Consider the following 24,474-nt stretch of genomic DNA (forward strand, 5'->3'; position numbering starts at 1 on the left):
GAGGAACATTAATTCAGTACAACCAGATATGAAATCTGCTAAGATGTGTAACAACCTGCCAAAAAAAAGTGTGTGTGGAACAGAAAAAGGCCTAATTGGACAAATTTACAAAGTTTGTGAAACATAGTGTTTAAAGCCTATGAGTTTTCACTGTATGATTCAATAGCAGCTACTCTTCAGGAAATATTTGACTCTATCATGTGTTAGAGTTCCAGATGAACTTCCAGATATTCAAGCTGGATTAAGAAAAGGCAGAAGAACCAAACTGCCAAATCCGTTGGATCATCAAAAAAGCAAGAGAGTTCCAGAAAAACATCTACTTCTGCTTTACTGATTATGCCAAAACCTTTGACTGTGTAGATCACAACAAACTATGGAAAATTCTTAAAGAGCACCAAAGAATTGATGCTTTTGAACTGTGGCGTTGGAGAAGACTCTTGAGAGTCTCTTGGATAGCAAGGAGATCAAACCAGTCAATCTTAAAGGAAATCAGTCCTGAATATTCATTGGAAGGACTGATGCTGAAGCTGAAGCTCCAATACTTTGGCCACCTGATGTGAAGAACTGACTCATTGGAAAAGACCCTGATGCTGGGAAAGATTGAAGGCGGGAGGAGAAGGGGACGACAGAGGATGAGATGGTTGGATGGCATCATCCAATTGGATGGATGGGAGTTTGAACAAGCTCTGGGAGTTGGTGGATGGACAGGGAAGCCTGGTGTTCTGCAGTCCATGGGGTCGCAAAGAGTCGGACACGGCTGAGCAACTGAACTGAACTGATCATGTGTTATTGAGCCAGCAGTGCTGAAACTGAGACCCCCTAAAGTTGAGTTCCTGTACTGAGTTTATGATTACTCTCCCTATCCAAAACTTTATTCCCTTTTTTGTCCTCTCTGACCTCAATTCTGTGCTAACACTATAATCAACCAGAGTCAGATGACTAAAATTGCTATTGTCAGTAACATCGTTAATGCTCTAAAATTGCTATTTTATCATTAATGTACAAATTCAGATCATTTCTCTAGGAGAAGATGAGCTAACTGACCCACTGAGCCATGGACCACCTGGGCAGAGAACTGTAAATGGGCGACACCCTGACTTCCAAAGGAGTCAATGCTGAGTTCAAAACGACTGAAAAATCAATCGCTGACTGAAAAAAAGCAATGATTAAGAAATATCACAGAAGTACTGAAGCAACATGGATAGTCCTAGAGATTATCATACTAAGTATAAGTCAGAGGAAGACAAATATATCACACTTGTACATGGAAACTGAAAAATAGTACAAATGAACTTAACATAAAAAACAGAAACAAGCTCACAGAGATAGAAAGCAAACTTATGATTACCAAAGGTAGGGGGAATTGGAGTAGGGGTTAACAGATGCACACTGCCATATATAAAATAAACAAGGATACTGTATGCCACAGAGAACTATATTTAATATCTTGTAATAAACTATAATGAAACTATAATGAAATAGAAAAAGTATCTATCAATATATGTATAACCAAATCACTTTGTTATATACATGAAACTAACACAGTATTGTAAATCAACTATACTTCAATTTAAAAAATAGAAATGTCACCAGATTAATCCCAGCCTCTTTACTTTTCCCCTTTAAGAAAATCACTCACTCAAACACTAAGTGAGAGTGGATATGCAGTTTGTCTCCTACTCCCTTGCTTGTTACCCTGCAGTAAACTCTGTACCTGCCTTCAACACAAGCCAGTGTCAACAGATTCTGCTTTACTGTGCATTGGATGAACAGATTTGAGTTTGGTTCAGTAACAGTGTCAACAGTGACCTTCATTTACCCTTATGAATTTAACCATCATCTGTTCTATGAATTTTCATAAGAAATAGAAGCTGGGGACTTCCCCGGTGGTTCAGTGGCTAAGACTCCATGCTCCCAATACAGGGCCTGGATTCAATTCCTGGTCAGGGAACTCCAGGTCACACGCCACAACTGATAGAACTCACAAGCCTCAGCTAAAGGTCCTGCACACCACAATTAAGACCCAGCACAGCCGAATAAATAAATAAAATGTTTACAAAGACCATATATTTTTTTTTAAAAAAAGAAATAGAAGTTGAACATATCCTTACATGCTCTACCACTCGATAGTTTCATGCCTAATAGCTTTGTTGTGAATTTTTGAGCTCAGGGACAAGACTGAGGTATGTCTGAATGAGAAGGCCATTTTCAACCACAATTATCAAACATTAAATAACTTTGGAAATTAGCTTCTGCTGTAGACTAAACAATTTTTAATCAATTCAGTCTAAAAGTATAAGGCAAAATAGCACTTATATGTAAAACTTAACACTTCAGTAAAATCATTTCAACAAAAGCTAATACCGTCTGAACCACGTCAAGCTGCTGTATACACTCCCAGTGCTGTCAGAAATGAGATTTCCATTCCCATACAAATTTGTGCCAGATACATTTTCCAAGTTCAAACTGTAGTTTCCGAGTGTGTTTAGGCCTGATGTAAGTGCAAAAGAAATTCCCACATTTCAAAATCCATTTTCAGTGGATTTCAAACTGTAACTGAGAAGCTTTCACCAACCTTCAACTGGAAGGGATTAATTTACCAGGTAGAGACACGCTAAAAGACAAATATAAAGAGGAAAATTGAGCAGACTTCTACAAGTGCCTTCCAAGAGATCGATACGCTGAATATTATAGGCACAGGGACTAATTATCAATAGTTGGTAGGACCTATGAGTGAAAAGATATTTTCATAGATGAAATACATAAAATCTCATTACAGATCAGCATCAACAGAAACATTTCCATCCATTTTGATGAGAGGGAACATTATCTTTGAAGTCCAACTAGGTGAACTCTTATCTTTAAAGGGGGAGTGTAATTCTTCTCAATAGTAAGCCCACGTTACAGAAAAAAATTGTATTTTTAAAATTTTTTTATTTCATTGATAAAACATTTGTAGACATTTCTCTCTTGCTATGGCTACATAACATACCATAATCCCCACACAATATCCTCAGTTTTGCCTCTTAGCCTGAAAATATCCACCTTTACAGGAAGAGTTTGTTAACCTCATTAGAAAATAATTTCTTACCATCATTCCAGTGCCACCCCATAAACAGGATAATAGAAGCTCATTCCATTAAGAGAATTTTAAAACTATATTAAGGATTTTTAAAAATACATTTTTTACAAACAAAGAGATAATAAACAGTGATTAATAGTTATTCACAAAGGGCTGTTAATCAATTTCTTCGTATTCTTATGTTATCCCCACTAAAATAAAAGTGATGGGCTAGCTAGCTGAAATGCAGGAATGTTATCATTCAATCATTTCAGACATCAGTACAGAAAGTGAAATAACTCTAATCAGTCAATAATAATGCAAAATGCAGTTGTTAAATACCAACCACACTAATCAACATAACCAGTTTCTTAACATTTTCAGGAAATGTTTGAAACTCAACTGCTTTCTTCACATGTGCCCAAAAACCATTAGCAAAACATTCAAACAAATATAAAAGCTATCACTTCTAAAATGAACTCTTAAGTAAAAAACACCAATAAAAATGTTTCCCTGTTCACAAGGACCTCAGCTTGCTGAAGAGTGTCTAAAATTTCAAAGAATTTCAAGTCAGCTATACTATGAGGACACTTGCTTTTGCAACTAAAAGGCAGGTGACCAGAGTCCTGACCTCCAGTTTATTTGACTCAAAGGGCACAGAGAGCCTCTCTGATTTTTCTTCACCTTAGCCTCACTCTGTTTTAAGTGCTTCTCTGCTGGTCCATCTCTCCACACATCACTTCTCCTCTTCTCATCTCTCTGCCCATCAATCCACTTCTTTAACCAGCCACCGTGCCTTCTGCAGGATATCACCGTATCTTCGACCCAATACAATGCTTAGGGTTCGATGCACAGTGGGTGGCTTCATACTGATACAGCCAGAGCAAAGTTTCTAGTATTGTCAAACTTTATTGAATGTAAAGAAGATAAGTCAATGAAAGTTGGGGTATGTCCACAGCTGTGGTATAATTGTCTTGGGGAAGGAGAACTGCTAAGAAGTTCCCTTTATTCAGATAGACAGGGGACAGATGCAGCACCAGGAGCTGGAAGAGGCAGGGCAGATGCCCACTCAAAGTTGGGGAGACTGCAGCAGACATTTGCCCATTTGGATGGGCATTTGACATCCAACACTTTGTAACCTCCCCACAAAAATAAGCCAATGACTGAAAAATGAAGACTCAGAAGCATTAAAGGCCTCTACAGCCATGTCCATCTAAGGTGCCTAGGATGTTTTACCAAGTATTGAGGATGGGAGACGAGATAGAGAAGCTATTTTCCATGTCTACATTTTCCTTTTTATCCACACACCCAAATAATCCCTTCTTAAAATATGTAAACTGGAGTTGAGTCTCTAGAGTTAGGTACTATATAGTAGAAGTATAGATCAGATCAGATCAGTCGCTCAGTCGTGTCCGACTCTGCGACCCCATGAATCGCAGCACGCCAGGCCTCCCTGTCCATCACCAACTCCTAGAGTTCACTCAGACTCACGTCCATCGAGTCAGTGATGCCATCCAGCCATCTCATCCTCTGTCGTCCCCTTCTCCTCTTGCCCCCAATCCCTCCCAGCATCAGAGTCTTTTCCAATGAGTCAACTCTTCACATGAGGTGGCCAAAGTACTGGAGTTTCAGCTTCAGCATCATTCCTTCCAAAGAAATCCCAGGGCTGATCTCCTTCAGAATGGACTGGTTGGATCTCTTTGCAGTCCAAGGGACTCTTAAGAGTCTTCTCCAACACCACAGTTCAAAAGCATCAATTCTTCGGTGCTCAGCCTTCTTCACAGTCCAACTCTCACATCCATACACGACCACAGGAAAAACCATAGCCTTGACTAGACGAACCTTTGTTGGCAAAGTAATGTCTCTGCTTTTGAATATGCTATCTAGGTTGGCCATAACCTTCCTTCCAAGGAGTAAGCGTCTTTTAATTTCATGGCTGCAGTCACCATCTGTAGTGATTTTGGAGCCCAGAAAAATAAAGTCTGACACTGTTTCCACTGTTTCCCCATCTATTTCCCATGAAGTGATGGGACTGGATGCCATGATCTTCATTTTCTGAATGTTGAGCTTTAAGCCAACTTTTTCACTCTCCACTTTCACTTTCATCAAGAGGCTTTTGAGTTCCTCTTCACTTTCTGCCATAAAGGTGGTGTCATCTGCATATCTGAGGTTATTGACATTTCTCCGAGCAATCTTGATTCCAGCTTGTGTTTCTTCCAGTCCAGTGTTTCTCATGATGTACTCTGCATAGAAGTTAAATAAACAGGGTGACAATATACAGCCTTGATGTACTCCTTTTCCTATTTGGAACCAGTCTGTTGTTCCATGTCCAGTGTATAAGGGTGACTCAAATTTGGTTTAGAAGTGCTCCATAAATTAAATTAGTCCAGAAGTCACTCTAGGACTTTCTTCTATCTGGTTTATAGTTTATAACCCACCTCTTCAACCACTCCCATACCAACATCCTTAGCTCCCCAATCCTACTAACCCAAACTCACTTCAGTCTGTCTGTCTCCTCCACATCTTTACCAGTATACCTAGGTCTAAGTGGAGAAAATCACATAATAAGAAAATCAAACCAAAAGGCCCCATTATGACTGGTTGGACTCAGGGAATTCAGTGCTACCAAGTTGACCAAGGAACTTGAGTTCCTTGGTCAACTCTAGTTCTCCAAAGTCACCATTTCAAACCTTCACCACTCTGCCATCATCTCCTACCTTAGCACGTCATTCTGGGTAGATGATTATGGTCCCTGCTTTATAAAAAATAAACAGTCACACAGAAACTGCTTTCATCTTTGCTCCACAAAACCTACACACATGTATTTAATGCCGTTTTCTCCTCTTCCTTTGAATCAAAGGACACTTTCACCTGCCTAATCTTCATTCCAGAGACAGTTTCCTCTGGTCTCCAAGAAAAGCTGACCCCAGTAACCATCCCCTTCATTTCTTTATATCAACCACTCCCCTTCCACTCTGTTCCTTAAAGCAAACAAACAAAAGAAAGCCCCTTCCCTGAAAATCTCCTTGAAAGCACTACACCTACACACCATCTCCATGTCCCCTGCTTTCCCCAGCCCACACAGGTGCTCCCACCTAGATCACCAGTGGCCTTAAGTGAGCACTTGGCAATTCTGTTCTCACCTGACCAACCACAGACATGACTGACCACTCAGGTCTCACTGAGATGCTGTCCCCGTGGCATCTGTGAAAGCAGACTCTGGGTTTTCCCCCTACTTCACACTGCTTCTTCCCCAGTAAGGAAGCCACATACAGGGACTTCCCTGGTGGTCCAGTAACTAAGACTCCATGCTCCCCATACAAGAACTAGATCCTGCATGTCACAACCAAGAGTCTGCATGTCTCCAACGAAGATCCCCCATGCCAGCAACCAAGACCTGGTGCAGCCAAGTAAAATAAATACAAATAAGTATTAAACAAAAGAAACCACGTAACAGACATAACACTGAAGATATAAGAAAGGCAATCTAAGCAACCAGAGGTGAGGAGTTTTCTGCACCTTCGTGTGGGGGCACCACACCAAGGGTGCCACCGCTGGGGCTCCTGGCACCACTGAACTCTCTGGTCTCACCTGCTGGAAGAGAAGCTCCTCTGCTCTAAGTCTCTCCATCATCTCCTGCTCCATCAAAGCTACTTCTCTTTCATGCTCCAGTTGGGCCATTTCCTCTTGTCTCTCGCATGATTTAAAGAAAAGCATCACATTACTAATTACAGATAAAACAATTTGTAAAACACAATTTTGAAAGCATCTTAACTGCCACCAATAGGGAAAGGAGAGCAAATTATAGTCTATCCACTAGGAAACTATATAATTGGGGAAAATGTATTATTTCAACAAAGAGCATAAAATTAAAGTTACACATTGAATGTTATTCACAATTGTGTAAAAAAAAAAAAAAAAAAAAAACAACTCCAGACAGTATGTAGAAAAAAGATTAGACTACCTAAAAATACCTAAAAATCTAAATAGAGGTCTTTGTTTTCTTCTACTTTTTCATGTTGCCCAGTTTTGTATAATAAACATACTATTTTTATAATAAAAAGAAATGATAATATTGAACTTCTTTTAAAAAGCAAAGACAGTGGGCCAATTATTTCACTCATATAATTTTATAACAGACGATCCAAAATGGAACAGGATAAAAAGCCTATTAATAAACCCAAACATCTTTGGTCAATTAATCTATGACAAAAGAAGAAAGAATATACAATGGAGAAAAAACAGTCTCTTCAATAAATGATGCTGTGAAAACCGGACAATTATATGTAAAAGGATGAAATCAGAACATTCTCTAGTACCCTACACAAAAATAAACCCCAAATGGATTAAAGCCCTAAATGTAAGACTGGATACTATAAAACTCCTAGAACAAAACATAGGCAGGACACTCTTTGACCTAAATTGCAGTGATATCTTTTTTGACCCATCTCCTAGAGTAATGGAAATAAAAATAAACAAATGGGACCTAATTAAACTTAAAAGCTTTTGCACAGCAAAGGAAACCATAAACAAAATTAAAAGACAACCTACAGAATGGGAAAAAATATTTGCAGATGATGCAGCCAACAAGGAAATTAATCTCCAAAATATACAAGCAGCTCATATAGCTGAATATCAAAACAAACAAACAACTCAATCAAAAAATGGGCAGAAATTCTAAATAGACTTATCTTCAAAGAAGACATAGAGATGGCCAAAATATATAGGAAAAGATGCTAAACATCACTATTAGAGAAATGCAAAACAAAACTACAATGAGTTATCACCTCACACCAGTTTGAATGGCCAGCATCAAAAAGTTTACAAATAATAAATGTTGGAGGTGATATGGAGTAAAAGGAACCCTTCCCTACACTGTTGGTGGGAATGTAAATTGGTACAATCACCATGGAGAAAAGTATGGAGGTTCCTTAAAACATGAAAAATAGAACCCACATGATCCTTCAATTTCACTCCTGGACATATATCTGGAGAAAACTCTAATTCAAAAAGACACATGCATCCCAATGTTCACTTAAGCACTATTTACAATAGTCAAGACATGGAGGCAACCTAACAGTCCAGTGATAGTTAAATGGATAAAAAAAAATGTGGTACATATATACAAAGGCATGCTGCTGCTGCTGCTGCTGTTGCTAAGTCGCTTCAGTCGTGTCCGACTCTGTGCGACCCCATAGACAGCAGCCCACCAGGCTCCCCAATCCCTGGGATTCTCCAGGCAAGAACACTGGAGTGGGTTGCCATTGCCTTCTCCAATGCATGAAACTGAAAAGTGAAAGTGAAGTCGCTCAGTTGTGTCTGACTCTTAGCGACCCCATGGACTGCAGCCTACCAGGCTCCTACATCCATGGGATTTTTCCAGGCAAGAGTACCAGAGGGGGTGCCATCGCCTTCTCAGACAAAGGCATACTCAGTTCAGTTCAGTTGCTCAGTAGTGTCCGACTCTGCGACCCCGTGAATCACAGCATGCCAGGCCTCCCTGTCCATCACCGACTCCCAGAGTTCACTCAGACTCATGTCCATCGAGTCAGTGATGCCATCCAGCCATCTCATCCTCTGTCATCCCCTTCTCCTCCTGTACCCAATCCCTCCCAGGATCAGAGTCTTTTCCAATGAGTCAACTCTTCGCATGAGGTGGCCAAAGTACTGGAGTTTCAGCTTTAGCATCATTCCTTCCAAAGAAATCCCAGGACTGATCTCCTTTAGGATGGACTGGTTGGATCTCCTTGCAGTCCAAGGGACTCTCCAACACCACAGTTCAAAAGCATCAATTCTTCGGTGCTCAGCTTTCTTCACAGTCCAACTCTCACATCCATACACGACCACAGGAAAAACCATGGCCTTGACTGGACGGACCTTTGTTGGCAAAGTAATGTCTCTGCTTTTGAATATGCTATCTAGGTTGGTCATAACTTTCCTTCCAAGGAGTAAGCGTCTTTTAATTTCATGGCTGCAGTCACCATCTGCATTGATTTTGGAGCCCAAAACAATAAAGTGTGACACTGTTTCCACTGTTTCCCCATCTATTTCCCATGAAGTGATGGGACCAGATGCCATGATCTTCGTTTTCTGAATGTTGAGTTTTAAGCCAACTTTTTCACTCTCCTCTTTCACCTTCATCAAGAGGCTTTTTAGTTCCTCTTCACTTTCTGCAATAAGGGTGGTGTCCTCTGCATATCTGAGGTTAGTGATATTTCTCCCAGCAATCTTGATTCCAGCTTGTGCTTCCTCCAGCCCAGCATTTCCCATGATGTACTCTGCATAGAAGTTAAATAAGCAGGGTGACAATATACAGCCTTGACGTACTCCTTTTCCTATTTGGAACCAGTCTGTTATTCCATGTCCAGTTCTAACTGTTGCTTCCTGACCTGCATACAGATTTCTCAAGAGGCAGGTCAGGTGGTCTGGTATTCCCATCTCTTTCAGGATTTTCCACAGTTTATTGTGATCCACACAAAGGCTTTGGCATAGTCAATAAAGCATAAATAGATGTTTTTCTGGACCTCTCTTGCTTTTTCCATGATCCAGCAGATGTTGGCAATTTCATCTCTGGTTCCTCTGCCTTTTCTAAAACCAGCTTGAACATCTGGAAGTTAATGGTTCACGTATTGCTGAAGCCTGGCTTGGAGAATTTTGAGCATTACTTTACTAGTGTGTGAGATGAGTGCAATTGTGCGGTAGTTTGAGCATTCTTTGGCATTACCTTTCTTTGGGATCGGAATAAAAACTGACCTTTTCCAGTCCTGTGGCCACTGCTGAGTTTTCCAAATTTGCTGGCATATTGAGTGCTGGCATATTGACCCCATAGATGGCAGCCCACCAGGCTCCCCCGTCCCTGGGATTCTCCAGGCAAGAACACTGGAGTGGGTTGCCATTGTCTTCTCCAATGCATGAAAGTGAAAAGTGAAAGTGAAGTCGCTCAGTCGTGTCCGACTCTTCACGACCCCATGGACTGCAGCCTACCAGGCTCCTCCGTCCATGGGATTTTTCCAGGCAAGAGTACTGGAGTGGGGTGCCATCACCTTCTTAGACAAAGGCATACTACTCAGCCACAAAAAAAGAATGCCATTTGCAGCAACATGGATGGACCTAGAGATTATAATACTAAGTAAGTCACACAAAGACAAGTGTTATACAATATCACTTACATGCGAAATCTAAAAAATGATACACACAAACTTATTTACAAAATAGGAACAGACACAAAGACATAGAAAACAAAGCTATGGTTACCAAAAGGGAAAGGTTCGGGGAGAGGGGAGGGATAAATTAGGAATCTGGAAGTAATGTATACATCCTACTATGTATTAGTAAAGAAGGACCTACTGTACAGCACAGAGAACTAGACTGACTATTTAGTAATAATCTATATGGAAAAAGAATCTAAAAAATATTTATGTATATAATACATACATGGATCTGAGTCACTTTACTGTACACCTAAAACTAATATTGTAAACCAACTATTCTTTCATAAATAATAACTTTTTAAAACTATACCCATATTTACCTGTTTCTCCATGGTCACATTTTTCTTATACTTATAAATCCACAGTGCTAAATATTCTATTGGATCCACTGGACGCATCCTTGCCACTTCTGCAAGACCTTCAGTTAGACATGTTCCAAGAAATTTATGAAGATACGCTGACTCCATTTCTAATTGCTAAATAAAAACTTCTAAAAGATAAACGTTTTGCATTAGTGCAGGAAATTTTCAATGAAGGCACAGTCAAGGCAGAGTCCAGTGAGGCCAACAAAGCCTTACCTTCTGTCACCAGCCATGGGCACCTGCCATCAGCACATTAGGGCACAAGCAAGCTGGCTCCAGGATGCTTCTAGCAGTTTCCAAAATGGCTCCACAAAAGTTGCCACAACTAGAATAGTTTCCAAATCCTGAAGGACCCTGGAGTCCAAGGGTCAGAGAAGGGTTACTTTCATTATTGTGAGATGTCCATATGACAAGAGATGCATGTCTTACTAAATCCTCACAGCATACCTGAACGTGGTATCCTTAGCCCCACTGTGCAGATGAGGATGGCCAGGCACAAAGAGTGTAAGCAAACAGCCCAGGATCACACAGGTTGTGCATGATGGAGAGGGAATTATAGCCAACTCTTGATTCCAGAACTGTTATCCTACATGACTTAAGATGTTCGTTGCAAGCCATGAGAGTTATTTCTTGAAAATATCACAATCGTCCACCTCAAATTTTTTAAAACTCCAAATATCTCAAGGCCAAAGAATTAAAAAAAAAAAAAAAATCCAACCTTCCAAGAATAGCATATGAAGTTCCTTGTGCTTTGGTTCCACTTTTCTTTCCAGGCTCACTTCCAGATATCAGTTCTGGCTCCTGGGCTTTAACTGCACAGAAGATCTTGCCATCCTGCTGCTCATGTCTTGCATGTTCCCATCTCCATGACTTTTGCAAGTGATGGCACCCTCAATCCCCCTCAGTTTGGAAAATACTTCCTCACCTGAAAGACATCAATCCCCTCTCATTTCTCCCTGCTGTGGCTCATATAACTGTCTCCCAGGCAATGCAAAGACAGTCCTCCTTCCCCAAGCAGCTCACACAGCATTTGTCACACTACCTGAGCACTCTCTGTGTATGCATGTGTCTGTCCTCCCACAAGAGGACAAGTTTCTCTAGCTCCTCAAAAAGTATGGCTCACTCACACTGTGGACACAGCTGGCCCTCCATGGGCAAGTGAATGAGTTTCTCCACTCTCTCAGTAATGTCCCAATTTACTAATGAATCTGGACAAGAATAATCTTAGACAAGAAAGGAAGGAAGAATAAAAGAAAGAGGGAGGGTGGGAGGAATGCAGTAACCATTCTGTCTCAGGTGCTTTGAAAACAGTGATCACCTTTGAATTACCCATATGGAATTCAGATTCCTCTGAGAATCTGATGAAATGTATTCATTATTCAAAAAATACACACTGAGTATCTGTTATATTCAGACAGGAGCAATTTCAGGGGACAGAATGCGTGTCTAGACCTGTCCCTAAACAACTGCACCTAACATTCTGCACAAAATTGTAGAAACAATGACCCCTTGATTTCCATTCATAGATCTCAAACCTACTCTCTCTCTCATTGATAGGAGTACAAAATGGCATAACACCATGGAGAAGGATTTGTAAATATCTTGAAAATTACATATGTATTTACCATTGGACTCATCAATTTCACATCTGGGATCCTATCTTACAAAAATATGAAGTGATATTATTACTGAGATCCAAGTCCATATGCCTGTCACACAGTGAGGCCAAAACAATACCAAAGCGTCAGAGTTTGGAACAGAGAAAGGTTTATTGCAGGGCCATGCAAGGAACTGGGTGGCTCATGCCTTAAAAACCCCAAAGTCCCCAAAAGCTCTCAGCCACGCCCTTTTCTAGGAAAGATGAGAGAGGAGTGGAGTTAGTTGTTGCAAACTTCTTGGTATCAGATCATGGTCAGGTAACGGTGTTCCTGTAAATGTTCTGCCCAAAAGTTGCAGGGTGTGGGGAGGAACAGGTTCCACAGGCAGCCACCGCTAGTAGGAATGGGGGAGAGGTTCACCGCTGCCTCAACCCAGGGCTAAGGCCAAGGGGTGGCCCTGGCAAGGGCTCTGAAACTTTGCAGGACAGAGCCCCCGGCCTGTTCCCTGGGCCCTCCAGCCCGCCCATTGGCCCGAGGCCAGGTAAACTGGAGGGCTCCATGGAGAAAGCCTGGATCCGCCTCTTACCGCACTCTGCACCTGAGGACCACCACTCCACAGATCTCTACCCCACCAACAGATCCTCGGCTGTGCTCCAGAGTAACGGTAGCTGACAGTTGGCTGCTTATGGGTGAAGCCCACTGCAGCAACAACCAATGGTTAAGCAGGACCACTAACGGTCACTCACTGATGGTTGGTTGGTTGGTTATGGGCGGGCCCACTGCCTGTACTGACTAATGGCTGAGCCGAACCAATGCCTGCTAAGGGGTGTCCAGAGCAACTGCTGCATTCTAAGGGCTGAGCTCCCTACGCTCTGTTACAATACATACACAGAGTTGTTTTGCACTATCACTAACAATAACCAAATTGGGAATCCATCGTTAAGGTACAGCCACACAATGAATTATTGTGCAAATAAAAAGAGAATGAGGAAGGTCTCCAAAACCAGGAGTGAGGACATACTGTGAAGGCGTGGCGTGGTGGGCGGGGTGGGAGGGTGGGGGAGGGGGGGTGGGTAGGGATGCAATATGCAGAAATTGCATCTAGTATGCCCTCTTTGGTATTAACAACTGCTATGGGGAAAAGAATGTGTGCTTGTGTATCCACATTGTCATAAAGACAAACCAAAACCCGGCACAAATTTAATGCCCTACCTAGCTGGCACTGGCATCTTACCCACACAGAGAAAAGAATGATTATAACTGAGTATGGAACACAGTATCCTAATTGCACTTCTTCAATGGGATAATACTCTAAAGACAAAAATAACTACACTGACATCTCAATTCCATTTGAAACACACTAGCAATTTAAAGGACTTTTTCCTGGTGGCTCAGGCAGTGAAGAATCTGCCTGCAGTGCAGGAAATCTGGAACAAATTCCTGCTGCAACTCCAGAAAGCTAACACAAGAGAAGACGACCATAGTCTCGGTAAGGAGAAACGGCTGCATCGTCTCAACAGAACCCAAAGTTACTTCGTTTGGCTTGCTTCCTCTCCACGAAACAGCAAAAATACCCAGCCTGTTGTAAGGCATATTTTTCAGACACACCAACAGGCATCTTGGCTCAACATAAGAAAGCCCATTTCCACAGAAACAGCTGCCTTAAGCCTGGTGAAGCTGTCCGAAGAAACAGAGGTTCCTCGCTCACGTTTGGGATAAAGCCGGCCGAGTGGGAGAGGAAGGGATGGAATACGGTGGCCAGTTAAATTTAAAATTTCGGATAAACAAGAAACGATTTTGTATTATACACTTTACTATACTTGTGCTAAACAGTGATTTCTTATTTCTCTGAAATTCAAATTTAACTGGGTACCCCGAATTTTACCTGACCTGGATTCCGAGAGCTTCGGTAGCTTTTCTATCCCAGACCCGCCTCCCCTGCCCCTCCAAAAGGCGCGGCGCTGCTCACCAGTGAGGAGGAGGAGGAGGACTCAGCCACAGAGGTGCCGCCCTGCGCTGAGCTATTCCTCTCTCGCACCACTGGTAAGGTCCAAGGGCCAAAGCTGCCTCTGCCCGCTGGAACCCAGCCCAGCACCGGAAGCTGTTCTTCCCAAAAGGCATTCTAGAGGCTGGAGCCTGACGCATGCGCCTACCTACCTGCAGAGAGCGTCCCGTTGCTAGGCAACGAGCCCGCGCGCCCCTGGGCTGGAGACTGCCTGGGTCAAAGAAAGAAGAGTGCGCGCTGAGAGCTAAGCTGACAACGCTGGGCCGAGGTCAGACGAGGGGGCGCGCGGGCCGGGGCGTGAGCGATGGTGGGGGTTGAGGGGGGAGGGGAGCGTACGGAGGAGTAGATGCTGCAGAGAGAAGCTGGAGGAGTGGGACGAGGTAGGATGCGCAGCTGAGAGGAAGCTGCGCCCGAGGTGTGCAGGGTGCTGGATGGAGAGCCGGAAGCACCAGGGTAGGTGAGCAGAGACAGGATGTTCAATTTAGAGGCTGTGAGGAGGGGCCAGCCAAAAGGAGGAATCGACAAAGCGAGACTGGCAAGCACAGTGCACACGGAGAGAGCAAGGACAGAGGCTGACCTGGGCGGGGCGGGGCGGGGCCGGGAATGGAGGTGCGCTAAGGCTACCTGTAGGTGAAGCCCGCACGGCTTAAGGCCAGAGAAGAGTGTAGCAATCTAACATCCTGGTATTTTCTAAACCTAGCCCTTTTGCACCTGCTGGTGACTTCTGCTTGGATCCTGTCCACTGGGCGGTGGGTAGGCGGGGGCGGGGTGGGGGTGGGGAGTGGGGGAAATAGCACATCTAAGAGCTGTAAATTCAGTTTTATTTGGGGACTTAACTGAGGATTATAGCCCTACAGACAGCCTCTCAGACAACTCTGAGAAACTGCTTCAGCATGGAAGAGGTGAGGGCAGAGGTCAGCGTATAGAAGATTTGGAGAACGGGTACCTGCAGTCAAACACATATCTAGGTAAAAGTTTACTGCTAGTTATCAAGCACACACAGTTTAATTATTTTATTGCTTTTCTAAGTATGTAAGATGCAAGAAATTGGGTTTATAAATTTTTCTCCTGAAAATTTCTATCTGAAGGTTTATTCTGTCAGTTTTCCCGGAGAGTAGAGTATCTCATCCCTGACTTCCACCCTGAACTCTTTTCAGGCCATGTTAGTGACTCAGTGAACAACTGCTAATGACTCAGTCCTTGTGGAGCCAGCTGGCTGGAAACATTCTCTAGTTGGCACTCCTTTCAGAACGAGCACAGGTGCCCCCACCTCCAGGAAGTCTTCCAACCTTTTTCACCTCCCCCACCATCTGCAGCCTTCCCTGGGCTAGTTGCTTTGCACAGTTCTTGACTAGCCTCTCCCATGTCTTGTTTCAGTTTATGTGGGGCAGTGCTGGGCGCAAGATGCTTCACTAAATGTTGGTTGAGATAGTAAGTGCCAGCATGAGCGCTGACAGATGGAAGGCTCAGCAACGTTTGGTCCTCAGTGGCTGCCACACTGCAGTAAGTGTGGCAAACTGGATGAACTATCTGCTCCAAACTTGGTGATTCTGCCCCTTGGAAAGGGTAGGTGTACTGGGATTAAGGCAAAGGAGAGCTGTGACTGTGTATCACCTGGGGATTCTGTTAAAATGCAGACTCTCATTCTGTAAGTCTGAGGTGGGACCTGAGAATCTGCATTTCAACAGCTCCCAGGTGATGCAATGCTGCTGACTGTGGACCATACTTTGATGAGATGGGGTGTAGAAAGTAGTTTATTTGGGTGCTTTGGTTCAGGTGCATTAGTCACAGATTGGCAGAAGGAGCCATCACATATTCCCATCCCGCCCTTCACCACTACCCCAAACGTAGTGACTTTAAACACACATTTATTATCTTACAGTTTTTGAAGTTTGAGATCCAAGATGAACCGTACAGGGTTAACATCAGAGTGTTTCAGCAGGGCTGCTTCCTCCTGGATGCCCTAGGAAAGATCCCTTTCCTTGCCTTTTCCAGCTTCCAGAGGTCACCCACCCTCCTTGGCTCATGGTCCTGAATCACATCTCCTTTTCTCCCTCTGCTGCCATCACCACACCTCCTTCTACCCTGTCTGACTTTACTGTGTCCCTCTTATAAAGACTCTTGTGATTACATTGTGCCTACCTAGATTTGTTGTTATTTTAGTGGCTAAATTGTGTCTGACTCTTTTCGACTCCATGGTCTATAACCCACCAGGATCCTCTGTCCACAGGATTTCCCAGGCAAGAATACTGAAGTGGGTTACCATTTCATTCTCTAGGTAATCTTCCAGATCCAGGGATTGAAGCCACGTCTCCTGCACTGACAGGCAGATTCTTTACCACTGAGCCACCTGGAAAGCCTGCATACCTGGATAATCCAGTATAATTTCCCCAAAACAAAAAATGCTTAATTTAATCACATCTGCAAACTCCTCTTTGTCATATAAGGTAACGTAGTTCATAGATTCCAGGTATTACTTTGTGAACACCTTTGGGAGCTATTATTCTGCCCTGACACACTGTATATTTCCTAGGGACAAGGACATTTTCTTACTCATATTTGAATTACCACAACCAGGAAGTTTAACCTTGATACAATTCTATTATGGAACTTACAGTTCACATTCAGTTTTTCCAACAATGTCCTTTACAGAATTCTATCTTCTGGTCTACATCCAACTAAGGATCATATATTGAATTTAGTTGGGATGGCTGTTTAGGCTCCTTTGATCTGGACCAGTGCCTCATCTTTTTTGTCTTTCCTGATGTTGACATTTTAAGAGTATACCCCAGTTACAGACTTTCTCTCAACTTGGCTTTGTTTGATGTCAGATTCCAGTTTTGCATTTGGGGCAAGAACCTACAGAAATGTATTGTGTCCCAGGACAAAGTGCATCATATCAGGAGACACATAATGTTATTTTGTCCCTTTATGGGTGATGTTTGCTTTGATCATTTGGTTAACATTGTGCCTTTGATCATTTGGTTAACATTCAGGTTTTACCACTGTGAAGTTTCTGAATTTCTTTTTGGAGTTAATCCATAATTTGTGGAGAGAAACTTTGGGACTATATGAATATCCTGCTGCTGCTGCCAAGTCACTTCAGTCGTGTCCGACTCTGTGTGCCCCATGGACTGCAGCCTACCAGGCTTCTCTGTCCATGGGATTCTCCAGGCAAGAACACTGAAGTGGGTTGCCATTTCCTTCTCCATATGAATATCCTACTCCTTGTCAAATATTCACTAAGTTTTAGTGTTCACTGATGATTGCTTCAGTTATACTATGATCATCACAAAATATTTTAAAATTTCATTTTTCTTTCCACATTTATTAGTTGGCATTCTTCTTTATGAAAGAATTTGCCTGCTCTCCCATTCAGTAATTTATTCTTATATGGACTCATGGATTCTTACTTTATTCAGTTGATTATAATCCATTACAGTCATTATTGTTGAAGCTAAAACTCCAATACTTTGGCCACTTGATGCAAAGAGCCAACTCATTGGAAAAGACTCTGATGCTTGGAAAGATTGAGGGCAAGTAAAGAAAGGAGCAACAGAGGATGAGATGGTTGGATGGCATCACCAGCTCAATGGACATAAGTTTGAACCAACTCCAGGAGCTAGTGAAGGACAGAGAAGCCTGGTGTGCTGCAGTCCATGGGGTTGCAGAGTCAGACACGACTTAGCAACTGAACAATAACAACAGTCATTACTAATTTTGGTGGCCAAATTACTTCAGATTTGGCTAGCAATAGCCCCTTCAATGGAGAAGGCAGTGGCACCCCACTCCAGTACTCTTGCCTGGAAAATCCCATGGATGGAGAAGTCTGGTGGGCTGCAGTCTATGGGGTCGCTAAGAGTCGGACAAGACTGAACGACTTCACTTTCACTTTTCACTTTCATGCATTGGAGAAGGAAATGGCAACCCACTCTAGGGTTCTTGCCTGGAAAATCCCAGGAACAGGGGAGCCTGGTGGGCTGCCGTCTATGGGGTCGTACAGAGTCAGACACGACTGAAGTGACTTAGCAGCAGCAGCAGCAGCAGCCCCTTCAAGCTGACTCCTCTGTCCCCAACCATTTTATTTTTTAGCATTTTCTTATTTTGGGGGGACAGCAAAATATTCCAGGTTTATTAGACTTTTCCTGCCTTGATCTTGGTCCTTTCTCCAAGGAACCCTGATTCCTTTTAAATTGTTAAGGCTATTTAAAAGCAAATTCTATCTGAGGCTAGGTGGGTGGGGTGGGTAGTGGGTGGAAATGAGCTGGGAGCTTGGGGTTAGCAGATGCAAACTATTATATATAAAATGGATAAACAACAAGTCCTATTGTATAGCACAGGGAACTATATTCAATATTCTGTGGTAAACCATAATCGAAAAGAATATAAAAAGAATATGTATTTTAATGTATGTGTATAACTGAATCATTTTGCTGTACAGCAGAAATTAAAACAACATTACTAATCAACTATACTTCAATTTAAAAAAAAAAGCAGACTCTGTGTCTTCATTGCTACTGAGGTGTTTTGGGTTCTAGGCCTTTGCAGTGGAAAGAGCTAGGAATTTTTTTCCATATTCATATCTATCAATCTACTTACCTTTCCCTCCTTAAACTGAAAAGTGCCTCCAGAAAATGTTAGGACTTGATCTAAGCCTATTATTCACTTTATTATTAGCTCTTTTGGAGTTAAAATGTGTCAGCTTCAGAAATATGAAGATGGTCAGGAAGAGGCTGGGTGCCAGGCGATTTCATGTCACAATCTTCCACTGTAACAGCTAATAGTAAATATTTATTACTCGCCAAGCTATGTGCTTCACATGTATTTAGTATATCTTCTAATCCTCACAATTATGAAATACATATTTTTGTTATTCTGTTCCTAGATCAGAAAGCTGAGGCTCAGAGAGACTTGGTAACTTGCTGAAGATCACACAGCTAATAAACAGGAGACCCAGGGCTGGAACTTGGTCTGTTTGATCTTGGAGTCTGTGTTCCTACTGCTGCATACACCTCTGCTCAGGTAGCCCTGGGCAGTAGCTACAGTGCCAGGCATTTTCCCTCCCTCTCTGCCTCAGGGCTTCTCAGTGGTCCGTGGTGAAATATATAAGCCTGTCTTATCTATGTCATAGATGACTGTAGCTTTTAACCTCACAATAGTGTGGCTTGCTAGGTGCCCAGAGACCCTCTTACACCCTCCTGCCTGCTCAGCTATTTCCTTCCTACTCAAGAGTAGAGATGTGTGGATAAGTGGAGGCCTCAGCTACTCTTAAATACCCATCCACCAAGCTCCTGGCCAGATGAACCCCAGGACCTATTTTGTGACCTAGGACAGCTGGAAAGCTTGAGAAAAAAGTTCATTTGAATGTAAGAGCTATTGGCAAGTGCATATATATTTATTGGTAATTTGGGGGAAGGATGGGCTCCCAGAAACATCTCACTTTTGTCCCCAAATGAATCTCCATTGGTTAGAATGTGTCTATTTTTTTTGTTTTAAGTCCAATTAGATTGTGACCCTGTTTTGATGTTTCCCAAGCCCGCCAGGATGGAAACCAATTACCTGAAGAGGTGCTTTGGAAATCGCCTGGCCCAGGCTCTGGCAGAAGTGGCAATGGTTCAGCCCAGTGACCCCATAGAGTACCTGGCTCACTGGCTTTATCATTACAGGAAAACGGCGAAAGCAAAAGAAAAGGTGGGTGCATGAGAGCTAGGTCAGTCTGGGGAGGGCTGTGAGCTTTCTCATAGTAACCTGAAACCCAAAGCAGGACTCTAGAGATGCCCTGGGGAGGGTCCATGCCTCCGGGGACTGACCAGACTCTACTCTGTCATATCACCCCAGGATAGACAAGAGAAGATCCAGCTGCAGAGAGAATATGAAAATAGCCTCAAAGAAACCAGAATGGCAGAAATGCTGAAGCAAGAAGAACGTGCGATTCAAGAGCAGTGTGAAAAGTGTCACTACCAGCTAGGGAGGAGAAACTCGGCAGTGGGCACACACCCACATCCCGTGGTGGGTACCAGGAAATGCACGGAATGCACTGAGGTTCCCCAAACCTACTTTCCCTCCACAGTCATATGTTTGTATGTAAATCAATCTTACTGACAATCCTTGTCAATAAAATCCTTGTCAATGAACAAAATGCTTAAAGGCATTTTAGATTTCAGGAAATACCTTGCATGTTACTGGTTTAAAAAACCAGAGTTTAGAAAAATCTAAAGCATCACTTGGAACAAATGTATTTTCATACAAGATTCTTTGAATTCTTTTAAAAAATTACTAAATATTTTTCAGAAACCACATATGGTTTCCAGTATATACTTCAGATATATTATTTTATGTTATATACTGTTTACTTAACTAATTTAATATATACTATTTATGTATCTGGAGAAGGCAATGGCACCGCACTCCAGTACTCTTGCCTGGAAAATCCCATGGACGGAGGAGCCTGGAAGGCTGCAGTCCATGGGGTCACGAAGAGTCGGACATGACTGAGTGACTTCCCTTTCACTTTTCACTTTCATGCATTGGAGAAGGAAATGGCAACCCACTCCAGTGTTCTTGCCTGGAGAATCCCAGGGACGGGGGAGCCTGGTGGGCTGCCATCTGTGGGGTCACACAGAGTCGGACAAGTCTGAAGTGACTTAGCAGCTTAGCAGCAGCATTTATGTATCAAGCCACAAGATATCTCCTGTGATGCTCTAATAGTGGTCATGAATTATTAGAATAGTTAGCAACAACTCTGTGTTTATTAGTCTGACAAGCTTATCTTTTATCTCCCACAATTTTTGCCACAGTCTTCTGAAAAACACCATCTGTCATTTTGTGCTTTCTGCAAAGTACATGACACCTGGAGAGCAGATTGACATCTTGAACTTGATATCTGACATCTTTGTAACGATCTCTGTATTCCTGTGCATGAAAATCTTTAACGTAGTCTTATATAATTTATTAGCTTTGGCTAGTTTCCAAAGCCAATTTTGATGAAAATATTAAGCTTTGTGTACATTTATATCAACATGCTCAGCTTTCCTCAAAATTAATAGATTTATTTTAAAGTCTGGATATTTTACATGTAGATCAAAAGAAAGATCGTTTCCTACTACAGTCTGAAAGCAGTAATTGAAGGAACCCTCCCTCAGGAACAGTTCATCATTTGAGCAGTTGTTGGGAGATGGTAGAGGTGCGATCATTAAGCAAAAGTTGTCATCACCTCGGTTGCCCACGCTAATCCTTTTCTAACACCTTGCTTCACTGTTAATGGAAATGTAAATATACAAGGCAAGGAAAGAGTCCCAAAACTGTACCCTGGTTTTATGATGGAAAACTTTGCTCACATCAGTATTTTGAATTGTCCCTCTGTGTTGCACTCAGATTTCACACCCTGTAGTGTACTCCTTAGCAAGATTTGGATGGACAAAATGTTTGCTGTTCTTTTGCCAAGTGTGAGACAATTGGCAATTGTCAGGGAAATGAGAGCCAGCCTGATGCCTGGATTGGGAGCAAGTTCTCAGTTTTAGGAAAGAGTTCACGAGCAAATTGTAATTATGGAAATTTATTCCCTTTGTTAGAAGGAAGCAAAGGGAACCCAACAGGAGTCTAAAAAAAAGCTTAATGCTTACAGGGCAAGGGAGAGCCACATCCTGGTACAAATTGAAAGAGCTAGATCAAGGGTGAGGAGGTGGTGACGTGAAAGTCACTCGGTCGTGTCCAACTCTTTGTGACACCTTGGACTATACACTCCATGTAATTCTGCAGGCCAGAATACCGGAGTGGGTAGCCTTTCCCTTCTCCAGGGGATCTTCCCAACCCAGGGATCAAACCCAGGTCTCCCACATTGCAGATGGATTCTTTACCAGCTGAGCCACAAGGGAAGCTATGGAGGTACATCAAATAGAATAACAGTCTAAGTTCTGGTTTCTTGTTGGCTCCAAGTGAATTGCAAACTGTTCCTTGCTGCTGTCACCTTTAGATTTCATCACTAGAACTGTAAAACTTACCTAAAATAGGCCCAGAATGGGTTGCATTGGGTTTCAGAAGGCCTGCTGATTTAACTGATGGATTTTAACGCCTGTACTCAAAGTTTTGCAAGATTTTCCTAAATATCTTAAACCATCATTGCTTTTAGTGCCCCAGATTCAACTGTTGGTCTAGTGCATGGGTCAAAAGAGAAGTAGAAACAGAGCACTCTGTGTGGTAGAGATCACATCAAATTACGGGAATCAAGAAGAGACTCACAGAGAAGATAGCATTTGAGTCAGACCTAGAAGAAAACGGGCAAAAGTTGTCCTTGTATTGGTTTCTCTTCATTAAGCAGAGGCATCTTTTAGTTAAGTAAGTCATTATTCTGTTTCTAAGTCTGAAAACCCCATTGTTATAAAGATCTGACCATGTTTCAGATCTTTGTTTCAGGAACACGGTTTTATGGGAAACAATAAGTAGATTTGCTGCACAGATTCATTCATAGCACTTTGGAGTTAGAAGGGTCTTAGAGATCATGTGGGCAAGTGCTTCACAGACCTCTCTGCAGTGCCTCACAGGGTCCACTGTTGATTGGACAGTGGGCGAAGTTGAGGATAGAACTTAAGCTCCAAGGTTTCCTAGCTCACCAGGGACTGCAATTACATGCATGCTTGATGTCTCCTTGAGTCTCATAGGTCACTGAGACTGTATTCATTTTTTCCATCTTTTTTTCTCTGTGCTTCAATTTGGATAATTTCTATTGATCTGTCTTCAGGTTTACTGATCCTTTCTCCTGCAATGTCCAATACCCTATTTAGGTATTTAATGATTTTTTTTCATTTTGGACAGTTTATTTTTCAGTTCTAGAATTCCATTCTGGCTCCTATCTTCTCTGCTGATATACCCCATCTTTTCACTCATTATGGCCATTTTTCTCCTTTAAATCTGTAATCACTTTTAAGTTCTTGTCTGCCAATCTCATCATCTTTGTCATTTTGAGGTCTCTTTCTAGTAAATATTTTTTGTCCAGATTATGGTTCACATTTTCCTACTTTTTCACATGTCTAGTAATTATTTACCTGTGTGCTGAACTTTGTATGTGATACTGTATAGGCCATCTAGACTTTGTAGTTTTTCTTTAAAAGGTGTTGAATTTTGCTCTGTCTGGCAGTTAAATTATTGGTGAATTATCTTGAAACTGTCAGATTTGTTTTATGCTTTTCTGGATAATGTCTTTTTCAGTTTTGCTCAGACTTGAGCTTGAAAATGGCAATATTGTATTCCTGCTATGCCGAGAATGTTTAGTCTCTGTGAATGACTTTGTTTGCTCCTCTGCTTTTTATTTAGCCACTGATATCTGTAGCAAGTTCCTTGGAGAAGACTAAATTCATGCAGGAGAACACAGAAGCCTTTGAGAAGGAACCCTTGAAGCAGGAATCCCTGCCAGGAACTTCAGATATGATTCCAGGAATGCCTCAACAGAGCCCTTCTTCAGAGCCATCTGTCTCCAGCCAGGTTGACTTGAACACTGGAACTCCACAAGAAATAAATTACCAGGCTATTCAGCATGAAATTGCTCTTGAAATTCATCCTGGCTCTGAATCTCCTCCCTAGGTTGTAGAAGGCAGATGATTCTAATGATGCTTTTCTCAAAGCTGCAAGTTGAGAAAGTGGCCAACTCAAAGAGCTCTTACTTGAAGATAATTAGCTATGTGGATTAAACCAAGATATGAGAGGTTGTGGAAAGAGGTGTCTACAGGGACTCTCCAACCCAAGTCTCATCCTGATAACCATGAAAACCCCTTAATTGTGTGAAGATTTGAACTATGTATAGGGTAAAATAAACTCATAATAAATATTTAAAATAAGTAACTAAACTGATGAGAATTTTTTTCCTCTTGCTTTATCATTTTTTGGAAACTAGACAGTGAAGACACATCCGTTTCAAATGTTTGTACCTCAGCTTTAGCTGAATTTTGCAATTAGGCTCTTCAGGGTGTTTACATGTCTTTATTTTTGAAACAACTCCAGTGACAGTAAAACTCAAAGGTTTGAAATTTTTTCCATCATTTTCCATCTGTACTCATTCAGATATCTATATGCTGATGATCTGATATTTATATCTTTAATCAAGATTTCCTTGAACATGACTCCCAGTTTGCTACCTCCACTTGGATAAACAATGGATATCTCTAACCTAACCATGGTTGACTCTTGAACAATGCAGGGGTTTATCCACACATAAGTTACGTTGAGTTGGCTATCCATATCTGAG

The 24,474-nt window shown here is 42.1% G+C and overlaps 2 protein-coding genes across 11 annotated transcripts in view; one reads left to right on the forward strand and one right to left on the reverse strand.

Annotated features, from left to right (window-relative positions):
• Positions 1–14,335, reverse strand: part of DYDC1 (DPY30 domain containing 1) — a 28,836-nt gene extending 14,501 nt beyond the window's left edge. The window contains exons 1-4 of one of the 2 annotated variants that reach the window (XR_011564639.1): positions 14,202–14,335; positions 10,851–11,559; positions 10,593–10,762; positions 6,653–6,754 (exon numbers count right to left, since the gene is read on the reverse strand). Coding sequence is in view for 1 of the 2 variants with exons in the window: in XM_070781982.1 (XP_070638083.1) it covers positions 6,653–6,754; positions 10,593–10,739 (249 nt within the window). In the remaining variant the exon portion in view is untranslated. The remainder of the gene's footprint in view (positions 1–6,652; positions 6,755–10,592; positions 10,763–10,850; positions 11,560–14,201) is intronic. The other variant, XM_070781982.1, reaches the window with a different exon arrangement.
• Positions 14,336–14,400: 65 nt separating this feature from the next.
• DYDC2 (DPY30 domain containing 2) lies at positions 14,401–24,080 on the forward strand. Of its 9 annotated transcripts, XM_019954255.2 has the most exons (8): positions 14,435–14,505; positions 14,938–14,986; positions 15,087–15,205; positions 16,516–16,684; positions 19,123–19,259; positions 19,773–19,928; positions 20,076–20,246; positions 23,547–24,080. In XM_019954255.2, exons 6-8 carry the CDS (start codon positions 19,782–19,784, stop codon positions 23,811–23,813), a joined length of 585 nt encoding a protein of 194 aa, XP_019809814.1. In that variant the 5' UTR covers positions 14,435–14,505; positions 14,938–14,986; positions 15,087–15,205; positions 16,516–16,684; positions 19,123–19,259; positions 19,773–19,781; the 3' UTR covers positions 23,814–24,080. The 9 variants fall into 9 exon arrangements, with proteins under 9 accessions (XP_019809818.1, XP_019809813.1, XP_070638081.1 ...); XM_019954254.2 differs by lacking the exon at positions 14,938–14,986 and having other exon boundaries at positions 14,407–14,505; XM_019954257.2 differs by lacking the exon at positions 14,938–14,986 and having other exon boundaries at positions 14,419–14,505; positions 15,095–15,205.
• Positions 24,081–24,474: the final 394 nt, after the last annotated feature.

This window comes from Bos indicus, chromosome 28 (genome assembly GCF_029378745.1).
Source record: "Bos indicus isolate NIAB-ARS_2022 breed Sahiwal x Tharparkar chromosome 28, NIAB-ARS_B.indTharparkar_mat_pri_1.0, whole genome shotgun sequence".
Classification (NCBI taxonomy): domain Eukaryota; kingdom Metazoa; phylum Chordata; class Mammalia; order Artiodactyla; family Bovidae; genus Bos; species Bos indicus.

Coding starts and splice junctions, on each gene's coding strand:
- DYDC2 (XM_019954259.2), top strand. CDS start 19,782: ATGGAAACCAATTACCTGAAGAGGTGCTTTGGAAATCGCCTGGCCCAG. Junction 19,929..20,075: donor CGGCGAAAGCAAAAGAAAAG/GTGGGTGCATGA, acceptor ATATCACCCCAG/GATAGACAAGAGAAGATCCA. Junction 20,247..23,546: donor GCACACACCCACATCCCGTG/GTGGGTACCAGG, acceptor CTTTTTATTTAG/CCACTGATATCTGTAGCAAG.